The 12,396-nt window shown below is 33.1% G+C and overlaps 1 protein-coding gene across 4 annotated transcripts in view; it reads right to left on the bottom strand.

Moving 5' to 3' along the window:
* Positions 1-10,768: 10,768 nt before the first annotated feature.
* The window catches only part of LOC149547595 (disease resistance protein RUN1-like), a 43,495-nt gene continuing 41,867 nt past the window's right edge, over positions 10,769-12,396 (bottom strand). For 3 of the 4 annotated variants that reach the window (XM_089791712.1, XM_089791713.1, XM_089791714.1), the window contains one exon: positions 10,885-11,422. In XM_089791712.1, coding sequence (XP_089647838.1) covers positions 11,307-11,422 — 116 coding nt within the window. In that variant the 3' untranslated portion in view covers positions 10,885-11,306. Of the gene's footprint in view, positions 11,423-12,396 lie in introns of all 4 variants that reach the window. The other variant, XR_016353898.1, reaches the window with a different exon arrangement.

The raw sequence follows: 12,396 nt of genomic DNA, 5'->3' as shown, positions 1-12,396 counted from the left end.
GGTTTGACTGCAAAATACCAATTTCACTCTCCATGGTTCCTTTACAAAGTGATTCAATTACATTATAAATTTAATAAAACAAATTGGAACTGGTAATTTTGCACTGCTCTCTACAACCTTTGTAAGAGGGTGACTCCGATCATGTCCTTTGCAAAGCTCTCTTGCACAAGTCTCACTTCAGATTTTTTAATGACAAAGAAAAGTATTTACTCACAGGGCTCCATAACCTATGCTATGACCAATATAAGATGGACTACGGACAACATTCTCGGGAAGGATTACTTTGGAATACCTTCACATTCTAAGGCCGTCGCTCCACTGGTCTTTGTATTTCTGTTGGAGGCTTTGACACACCAACCCACTTGTGTTTAGCAGAAAGCGATATCGCTTACTGAATTGGTTGCACATACCGTAGATTCCATGCCTTCTACATATCTCCGTTGTAGACTTGGTTGCTTATAGGAGTTTCCAAACTTATCATCCTTTACTGACCCTTTGTTATCAAAAGCATGATACCTATATCCTCTACACTCTTTTCCCTATGTTTTCAGGATGTCATGAGTGAGATCATCATGGTGGATTGACAGAGCAATTACACATTGGCTACTCTGTCCAGCATGTTTTGAAAATAATACGCACTTCTCATCTGCTCTTCATATGTCATATTCTAGATATTTTGACATCTCCGACATTCCAAATTGGATCGAAGAGGAAACTAAATGGATTTGTTTTTAGAGGTAGATCCCATGCTCATAACAACATTCGATTCTTGTCCCAAAATTGTAGTCCGATCATGCTTTATGTTGAGATAATAGAATAATGCTCTTGATTAAAATGTCTGACCACTTTCGTCCATAGCCACGATACACGATAAAAAAATCATTTGTCTTTGAAGAACTCGAAGCATGATTCAATGAATCCACAGTATTTGAGCTTCATTCAAATTGATTGTAAGTCTAATTTCAGCGATCCCATATGTCTAAATTTTACAAAAACTACCTTTTCAAAGAACAGGAAGAACAATGCTCAAACTTGTTAAATTAAGACCGGAAGAAGCAAATGATACCTGGGCTTTCTGACGCAGGCTATGCAAGATTATAGGGGTGATTTTAACAAATCTTCATATTTTTCCATATATTTTGATCTGTCGTATGAGAGTGCTTGGTCTTAAAAATATCGGGCGGCTTAAACATCACACACTAAGCTTCATTCTAACACTAAAAGTGTTAAATAGTCAAAGTTGACTTATTTTTTCCAAGCTTAATTTTCTCCTTAATGTGTGATGTTTAAGGGTGGCCTTAAAATATGTAATCTGACTATCAAATCATTATAAATGAATGATTGAGAATTTATGCCAATCCAGCAATTCTCTAAGATTTTTTACTATATTTTATAACAATGTGAATGGCTCTTACAATATGAAATCTCCATAAGGATTGGGTACCTTCGATATAAACTAAAAAACCAGGAGTGACGCATGAATCATTCTTTCAAATTTCCTTCATTGACAAGCATGAACTAATGAATCCCCAAATTATTTTGTCCTATGGACCCTAATTCTGCACTTAGCTCCTAATTATTCCTCTAAAGTCCACTCCATGCCACTATAGCCGCTTTCAACAAAACTTAAATGTGGAATATATGGATTCTGCAATTCAAAAAGCTTTGAGGAATAGAAATTATTCAACAACTATCCAATAGTAAATACGAGAATTTGTTTCTACTTCAAACTTTAAAAATAATTAGTGTACTAGAGTGAATTCTGTGAAAGAAAAATTGAATCAATCACAAGTACCGATATATTTTGATGAAGAATTCTCTCTTGGCAAACTAAAATCTAGAACTTCGGCACTTACCCAAATCTAATGTTCCACTATTGTATGAAAACGGGGCAAATTGTGCACAAAAATCAAAACTAAATTTAAGCTACTACAAAAACTTTGAATTCCAAAGCACTTAAATGAAAAATCACCTTAGGGTCTTCCATAGATGTTTTCATTGAGCTCGTGTTTTGTGATTACAGTTTGGTAAGACATGAAAGACAAAAGTCTAGAGATCAAAGGATTAAACTATTAGAACACACAAAAAAGAAAGATTAATGGCATAATAGAAATATGTTTACATTTAAACGTGGGCATTGATTTTCTATTTTTCTGCATTTAAAGTCTTACGCCAACTGCACTGAATTTTTTAAGTCACTAATCCATTTTTCAAAACTTGCATCTAAAATTTAAGATACAAACAAAAGAGAAAGGAAAAAAATAGAAATTTGCTCCATAACGACCTCAGGAACAAGAAAGAAACGATGAGCGGAGTAGAGAGTTGAAAAAGGCATAGTTCTAGCAATGATTTAAGTCACTAATCCATTTTCCAAAATTTGCATCTAAAATTTAAGATACAAACAAAAGAAAAAGGAAAAAAAAAAAATCCGCTCCATAACGACCTCAAGAACAAAAAAGAAACGATGAGCGGAGAAGAGGGTTGAAAAAGACATACTTTTAGCAATGATATAATCGCTTCCCGTGTTGCTGTCGATTTCATAGGGAATGAATTTGAAGCAAATTATTTGAAAATACCCACTAAACAAAGACATTGAAAGACCCAGATTCAAATGCACTCAAACTCAACACTGATATATTTGATAACTTGCAAATAAACCCCCATGTTTAACTGGAAATTGTTACACCGATGCCAACAAATAGATTTCATCAAGATATTAAGGACAATAGGCTCATTCAACAATATTAAATGGTATTAATGATACAATTAAATGCAGTGACACGATGGCAAATTTTTTAATTTTCATGATAACAACGTATTTTTTTATTGTATTTTTAAGTTTAATAATATAAATTTGATACTTTTACCTATATTTTCACTAATGAAGCGATATTTTAAATTTCTATGAAACAATTAAGTTAAATTTAAAGAAAAATGTACAACGATTTGAAAATATGAGATTAGTGATTTTTTTTATATGACTGGATAAGTCTAATAACATGATTAAAATTTTGAATTATAAATAAATTGATAAATATTTGTAGATTTCAAAAGAAAATAATATTTATTATTATTTTTGATTTAATTATGTGATATATGAATAATACAAATAATAATCTATGAACTAAATTTCTAGTACGTAAATTCATATGAGTTCTTCATAAACTATCCTAAATAATAATGTGTTTAAAATAAGAAATATATTTAACTCTATATTTGATTAAAATATCTATATTTGAATAAGATTTTACAAATTACAAAAATAAACATCAATTAAAACTAATTGTCATTTTTAAAAAGTTTATCCACTTGTCACAAATGCGGAAAAGATAAAATTGAAATTAATGTCAAAGGGCCCTTGGTCTACTGGTGAAGTTGAATGGCTCACAAAGAGCCCGCTAGGGATCAAGTCTTGCTGAGTGCAAGGTCCAAAGACATCAAAAAGGGATGAGGTCGGGATCGTGCCTCGGGTGAATTTGGCAGTGTGGATGCTCTTTAGTCCTTGGCTCTTAGCTGAAGAAGTTTCAAGCACACATGGGCCCGTATTGGGTACCTAAAATGTCTTTGTGGATGACCTCCATAAATTTTTTTCTTTTGGAATTAATGCATTCATTAATAGAGGTGTTAGAAAAATGATTTAAAAAAAAAAAGTTTATCCACTTGTCACAAATGTGATTAAGATAAAGTTGCAATTAATGCATGCATTAATAAAGGTGTTGGAAAAAATAGTTGTATTTTTGTTGAAGAAAATTGAATTTTTTCATTGCCTTTTCATCATAAGCCAATACAATTTATTTTTCAATTCCAAAAAAACATGCAAATTAATAAACTTTTTGCAAACATTAATCTATCAATGAAATTTTTAGATTATGTGACTACTAGCAGTCGCATGCTTTTGTACATGCAACAGTGTTCCGATAGGAGAAAAAATCCATCAAAAAATTATTACGAAAAATTAATAAGACAAATAAAATAAAAAATATGAAAAATAGTGACATCTCTAACATTGACTAAATAAATTATAGAAACTTAAAAAACAATATTTAAAAGAAAAACTAAACTAATATAAAAATAATAATTTAAAGTAATTTTAAAACTAAAACCTAAATCAATTAAAAAAATTAAAAGTTTAATAAATAACAATAGTTAAAAGTGAACAAATTAGATTATTAATAATTATTAATTTAAATAACATAATATTTACTAAAATCTTTTAAATAGATTAATAAATATTATTTATTTAAATTAAATTTATCAAATATAAAAATAATAATCATTTAAAAAAATCCATAAAAAATTACTAAGAGACATATTAAAAAAGTAATGTGTAACAAATATTCTATTGACTAAATAAAGTATAAAAACTAAAAAATAATATTTAAAAAATAAATTAAACTAATATTGAAATAATTAAAATAATTGAAAAACTAAAATCTAAATCAATTTTAAAAATCAAAAGTTAAATGAATAGATCACAACATGAGTTTTGAGATCACAACTAATAAATAGAGATCACAATTACTAAAAAGAAAAAGAAAAACAAGAGTTAAAAGTGGAGGGAGATAAAAAAATGGCCGGTAAATAATTAACGTGAAGAATTTTCAATTTTCTGGCCAAACTGACAACTTTCTCGGCCAACTTGCAAATTTTTTGTCAAAAATTTAATTTCCGAGAACAAAATTTCCACAAATAGCCTATCGGCTGAAATATGGAACCTCATGATTCCATTAGTTTCTTGCCAAAGGCATGAACTAATAAATTAACATGCAGTGACTCCCTTCAAAAGACAAGGAAGACTCACAACTGAGGACGTTTTATCTCTTGTTCAAACGGATGGTAGCACATAGGACAAAATCACTATCCACGCCATGCACCCAAAAAAGAGTAAGATTGATACATACTAGCACTTGCACTGGAGGGAGGTGCAAGGGTGCAAGGGATACACTGATAGGTATTATTAGAAAGGTAAATTGAACATATTGTATAATTCAAAGAAATATTTATATTTGATAGCATAGGTTTAAATTTTTATTATTAAAAAGGTAAAATTGTAGAGATTGAGTTGAATAAGAATTACAATGCCATTTATATTAGAGCAAGACAGTCTTCAGTAGCATCGAGCATGTTTTATCACATTCCCTGACAACTCAAGCATAACTTAGAGTTTTATGACAGATACTTCTAACTTTGCAATTTTATGAAAACAATCTAAATTTACATAGAACTTCAAAAAATTAAAAACTGAACCGTTGTTCTATTCACTTAGCATTCAAACAAGCCTTTCTATTACTATAGTGTAAAAAAGTGTCACATTTCACTCTTTGATATTCATCCTATGGTCTAACACTTTTTTATAAATGGAACTCTCCATTGTTAAGACCTAGAAGATAACGATGCAGATGAATCAATCTCAACCAAAAAACTATGATTTAAAATTCAACTTATAGCTAGGATTCTCAATTATTAAAACAAGGTCTATCAGGATGTAGATAGGAAGGCAAAACAAAATAACCAGTAACTCTGTACTTCTAAACCTGGTAAGAAAAAATAAGCAACAAGTAGTTTTTTGGCTAAACTTAAATTACTACATCGAAATCTTCTCGTCAAAACCTGCTCAACAATGGTAACCTTTTAACATCTCAAGGCCATTGAATAGATAAGATATCTTATGTATAGCAAGCAAATTGAATGATCAAATACCAGGTATAGTCGAGCCTGCATATGCAATTCGATCAAAATTTACCATAATTCACTGCTTATAAGAGCCCTTAAAATATCAAAGCCATAGCAAAACAGATACTAGGTCGTTTAGGGTTCATTGATTTGCATCTGATGTTGTAGTTGTAAGCACACTAGAATACATGAATGTCTCCAAGAGCCAAACAGAGGGAGATGACAACTAAACAACCAAAGAAGCTGAAGCGGTGGATAGTTTAACAATTATGAAGTTGAATAACTATTAATTCCTCACCGATGGATGGGAAATTTCCATCTCTAAGAGTTCCCTACACTTTTCTCGAGCTCTACCCAATTCTCTCTCCATGTCGTTTGATTAGTCATCAAATGCAGAGTTGAAAAACGTTTTAAAACATTCCTTGGCATCTCTAGCTGCAGAATTTGTGTTTTCTTCATCTTCCTCAATGAGTGAAGAGAAGAATGGGAAACTGAAGAGGACACAGAGGAAGATGAAGAACACCCAATTACGTGGGTAGAAATGCAAGGGACGTTTAATATGTTTTTTTCCTGTCGTGCATTAGATCACTATTTGCAAGAGATGCAGAGCGAATTGTCAAAAGTTCAAAAAAAGTGTATAAAACTTGTTTTTCATTAGAGGAGCTTAGGAAAACTAGAAACAAGCTGCAGAGTTGGTCTACCACGTTGCAGGCAATAAAGGAGGAATATGATGAAGTTTGTGAAGGAGAAGCATCACAAGTTTTTAGAAAGAGAAGTATGTTAGTATGATTAGTAACAGGAAGAAGTGCCTTCTTTGCAAGAAACCATGGACTACATCTGGTAAGTTTTACATGAAAGGGAAAGATACTTTCATTCCATGTTAGTTTGATATAAAGAGTTCTCATATTCTACTTTGTGGAATCATAGTTCACTTTCATGTAGCCATTTCGTTGGAAAATCATGCATAACACTCTTAATTAAGAAAGATGAAAATTGCTGGGTAAGTTGAATTTATCTCTGATTCTTTTAACCTTTTTTCTTGATTGATTTAATTATATCTAGATATTAATGGTTCCAGTGTCCAAAATGCTCGAGAAAGGCAGCACTAAAAATATAAGAGATCATGACATATCTGAGATGGATGATGGCGAAGACAAGAATAAACCGGTTTTCAAAAAGGCCTAGCATAATAGGGCAGTCAGTAACCCTAAACGACGGGGCGTACCAATTTTGAGGTCAGGCCATGGATAACTTTGTCTATTCAATCCACCCACCATTCATCAACATATTTTCCTCATCTTGTCTTTGTTTCTTCATGTCCCTGCTGCTGCCTCTTCAGTATGTATTTCCAAGCTCGCCCATTCTTTTTTCTCTGAGAAATGCTGCCTTTTTGTCGCGTATCTTCCATGTGAGGATGGGCTTCTTCCATGACGATAAATATATTACAAAAGAATCGATGAAATGGATTTATTACCTAACCTGAATGTAACCAAAGTATGTTTTGCCACTTGTATTCCCCTTTTCTAACCTGAAGTTACTTTATAGAGAACTTTGATCCTTAAGCATGGTTGCAAAGTGGTATGAATGCTAAAATATCTCCCATCAGCTCCCACCAACTCAATCTCTCTTTGAACGGTGTATTCTAAAATGATGAAGTTTCATTAAAAAATCACCGCAAATCCTACCCATATTTATAGCACAATCAAATCAAGTTTTTTCTAACAACACAACTAAATAGCCCGTGGAGCCGTGAATTTAGGATTAGATACGATCTTCATAGACAAGATTTTGATGACATACAGATCAATCACCCCAAACTATGATCTGAAAACCATTTGCAGAAAGTTCATTAAAAAATCACCGCAAATCCTACCCATATTTATAGCACAATCAAATCAAGTTTTTTTTAACAACACAAATAAATAGCGCATGGAGCAATGAATTTAGGATCAGATACAATCTTCGTAGACAAGATTTTGATGACATACAGATCGATCACCCCAAACTATGATCTGAAAACCATTTGCAGAGAGTTGTTTACCGATGTGAGACAACTTCTAGTTACAAGTAACCTCACAAGGAAAGCCTATCAGCTAATAAAAATGAACAACTATTAATAGAAAACTCGATTAGTAGTAAAAATGTACACGACTCAGCTAAGGTAATGGTTCTACGTAGAACATAAAAAAATTGATTCCCCTTTGATACAAGACGCTAGTCCACATTTTGATCTGGAAAGGCCCACAAATGCCATAATAGTTGCATCTTTGCTAGATTTAACCCATCAAACAGATATTGCTTCTTTGAAAAAGCACAAAAAATGACAAGCTAAGAATTCAAACACGTCCAAAACATAAATAAATATAATATTAACAGAATTGAGACCACTATACTTTGAGCAGGAAAATAATCATAGAAGGTAAACATTCAACACTTTCATATTGCTGAAATCTAACTTGTTTCTAACATCATGTTAATGTTTTGCCTGGAAATAGAAAGATAAACAACAAAAGAAGAAGAAAAATGAGAACAAAAGATGCAAGACATTTATCTTGGGAAAACCCTTCTACTTGAAGGGAAAAACCCAACCACACCAAAAAAATCTCTCTTTTATTAATAGTTAAATGTTTGAATGCAATGCTTTCATTATATATATATATATATATGGAATTGAGAGACTCTTCATCTCACAATTATAGGTCTCTTCAATTTCTCAATCAAGTCTTCTCACATTTCCACATGCAACATGCATGCCTCTTTGCATGATACACATCTCTTCATTAAATGTCAAATATTAATATAAACATCTTCTTCAGCTGAAGATGACCTTAATGGTCATATTTCTATTTCATAAAACTAGAGAAAAGATCTCTATCGCAGCTACAATCTTCAACAGGTATAAGTATAATGTTCTGCAGAGTTTGCCTTCAAATGACATATTTAACAAAATTCAGAGGCATATGCATTATATAATAAACCAGATAATTACAAAGGTCCTATTTAGCCTAAACCTCAAATCCATGTAAGGGATAATTTTTATTGTGAGCTCTCAAATTAAGAAGAAAATAATCACTGGAACAACTGGCTTTAAATTCACTTATTTACTTTTTCTGGTTTGTACTATGCATCTTTATAAGATGAATAAATCCTATGGTGTGATTTAGCTTCAATAGCTAATTATTCTAAAGAGTGCGTATGTTTTCAACAGCAGAGTGTTTAGAGTGAATCATATGTAATGAAAATGCATGCGTAAGTAGCTCTCTCTGATCATGAATACCAATTGATCCCAATCCCTTATCTTTAAATGGTTTCTTCTTTAAGCCTAGCCTCAATCAAGAGGTCCTTTAAGTTGAGGATTCTTCACAATCCAAAGCCATTGACTTACTATTGGAGCCTAGATGGGTACAGCCAGGTGGGTAGGTACAAATAACTGGATCTGACGTTACTTTCATCATCTGCACACGTGATTTTTACTTCTAGCTATGCTCAAAGTAGCATGGAACTAATTTCAAGGCTACTAAATTTAGGGAAGTTTCACCAAAAATAACGATTTAGGAGATTGGCCGCCCTCAAAGATGGGAATAGCCTTAAGAAAAAAAGCTGAGATCAATTTTGTCCAATGAAATGTGTATGTTTAATTTATTGGCTAACACATACACAACACAAAAATCTAACGAAAGAAACTTTGTGTTCAGTGATTGAATAGCTTGCACAACAACCACAAGCTACATAGGACCTTTAAGGCATGGTTTGGGCAACTTGCACACAAAGCTTACTTTTGGATTGGAACAAAGAATAACATTGCAAGCAGAAACTAATCCCTACCACTTATTGAGCTCACTTTTGATGAAATACCAGTAAACAGGCAAGAGTCATGTTCATCAAATCACAATTGCAATCCAAACACATAGATTATAAACCTTTGCAATAGATGCAAGGCTTTAAGTTTATTAGCCTCTGCAATAGATTATGAATCCATGTTCAACTGTTGAAGAAACAGAAATGCCAAAGGAGCCTACTCTGCTTAGCATCCAATTTGTCTTTGTCGAATTTATTTTCCTTATTCTAATCTCTGCATGTTGACTTGAAAACATCTAATACCTGTTTGTTGGTAAACAGTTTTAGTATTATTTATGATCCTAGGACATATGATCAATATACACCTCAGAACATGGGAGAAGTTTAAAATTCCTATGTTTGTTAGCATGCTCTGTAATCTTTGTTTTTGATGAAATGATAGCTAAATTGTAGCTTTAATCTCAGAATTGTTAAAGAAATAGTAGCTACTCCACTTTTTTGAAAGTTTTCTTCAAGTATGGCATAGTAAAAAATGTTGTTAGAACTACTATACAAATGCAATAGTTTTCTATGAACATCTGCTGTGCGGATTGAAAAAAGAGTGAAATACAGGGCTATATACTTTGGCAGAAAAATGTGACTTTTGATGTAGTTCATTTTTTCCTCCATTGTCAGGAAAATAGAAGAAGAAAGAAAGAGCAGAAGGTTCTGTCAGTAGCTGTGAACCAAGGAGATGTACTCCTGGGACAGGGGAGCTTAATTCTGTGTGCATGATGTTGGGAGTAGGATATGGCCTAAATTGTAATGAGGATAAAAGACTGCGACTGTCAACAACAATTGAAATGGGGAGAAAATACTCTGTAATTAGAGCCCCTTATGTTTTAACTTGAATGTTCTGGAGTTAATCTTTGTTTGTTCTTACAATGACAAACAATTAAGGGCTTGAGTTGCTGCTTGGATTAGAGACCTGTTCACCTCAAGGACTTCTTACTCCATTGTCAGGAAAATAGAAGAAAGAAAGAGCAGAAGGTTCTGTCAGTAGCTGTGAACCAAGGAGATGTACTCCTGGGACAGGGGAACTTAATTCTGTGTGCATGATGTTGGGAGTAGGATATGGCATAAATTGTAATGAGGATAAAAGATTGCGACCGTCAACAGCAATTGTAATGGGGAGAAAATACAATGTAATTAGAGCCCCTTATGTCTTAATTTAAATGTTTTGGAGTTAATTTTTGTTTGTTCTTACAATGAAAAACAATAAGGGCTTGAGTTACTGGCTGCTTGGATTAGAGACCTCTTCATCTCAAGGACTTCTTACTCTATTATTATTCCATCTTTATTGTTGTAACAGCTGCAAAAGGGAAGACAACTGATGATTACAAATAGTACCACTAATTTCAGATGGGCAACATGAGCTGTAATTTGAATTTTATGTAAATTATATAAGAAGAAGAATGCAGTGTAGAGTGGGGTTGCCGTTGCACCAAAAGACCGATCTGTCAATGCCCGATACAACCACTCACCATATAGTACACAAGAGGTGGGTAAGCCCTTGTCACGAATCCTGAGGGGAGCGCTGAACAAATTTCCAGCAATCTCCCCCTCAGTGTTACCTGAGGGTCCGAGGATTCAAATCTATGACCAAGCTCTGATACCACTTGTTAGAGTGGGATTGCCGTTGCACCAAAAGACCAATCTGTCAATGTCCGATACATCCACTCAACTTATAGTACACAGGAGGCGGTTAAGCCCTTGTCACGAATCCCGTGGGGAGCGCTGGACAAATTTCCAACATACAGGTCAAAGAATATGTGCATGAAGCTTCTATCTGTTATCTATAAACAACAAATCTTGAGCTTCTCCACTATTATCTGTTCAAGTGTATGATCAGCTCTTCTGTGTGCAACGGCTTTGACAAGCTCCCCCATAAACTCTGCATAATCCCCCATCGCTGAGAAGCACAACATCATAACAAAAACAAAAAAGAAGATGAGAATTTCATGATGGAAGAAAATGTATTTAAGTCTGTGAGTAATAAAATAGGTAAGTGGAAATGTAAAAGTACAGCCAGATTGGAATAGATAAAAGGAACTCTGCAAGACTGCAATGAGAAATAAAACAGAAACAAAAGCAGATTGTTGAGATCAAAATTGATGAACATGGGAAAATTGCTTGCTACAAGATTATAATTCAATTTTAATCATTTAGAAGTATTGCCATAAGCATCAGATCATCAATACTAGGTCTAATGTTTATGATGATGAAAACTAATCTATAGCTCCTCTATATACCATACCACACTTGTTGCCTTGGATGTCACTTAGGTCGAATTAGATTCTTAAAGATATCTCTCAGAATGACCTGAATACATACATATGATTATGTAGGCTATTTAAGAGTTAAGGTGGCCATAAGATGACTACTCATAACACAATATATATTATATACTAGAAGTTTCAGAGCATTGGATATAATTCATTACCTGCATGGCTCGCCAATAGTATGGAAGAAAGGATACAACATATACTTGGTCTCTGTAATGTTTATCGTTTGTGTACTATATTGCTCCTCAAACTTCCAGTTCCATAATAGCATATTATATATTGGAAATTCCTATGATTCAGATTATCCAAGTCAAGGATAAAATGTATTTTGTTTTATTTTTTGTTTGGCAAGACATCATGGTACAAAGTCCAAGGTCTGGGATATTAACTGTCACTGTGTGTGCCAGAATTTTGAGGACTAAAAAAATAAAAATTCCTGGGATTTCTTCAGCACTGAGTACGGACATGGTTCACAGAGTTACATCTGTGCTTCAATTGTTTGGCAAGACACCATGCACAATGCCCGTGTTCTAGTACATAATAACTTTTATAATAGAAAACGTGTGTAAGAAAAGACAATTGAAATAGGAGGATAATTTAA

This window comes from Cupressus sempervirens, chromosome 7 (genome assembly GCF_028749045.1).
Source record: "Cupressus sempervirens isolate cs-2001-9-10 chromosome 7, ASM2874904v1, whole genome shotgun sequence".
NCBI lineage: Eukaryota > Viridiplantae > Streptophyta > Pinopsida > Cupressales > Cupressaceae > Cupressus > Cupressus sempervirens.
This window is presented reverse-complemented; position numbering and strand designations above follow the sequence as displayed.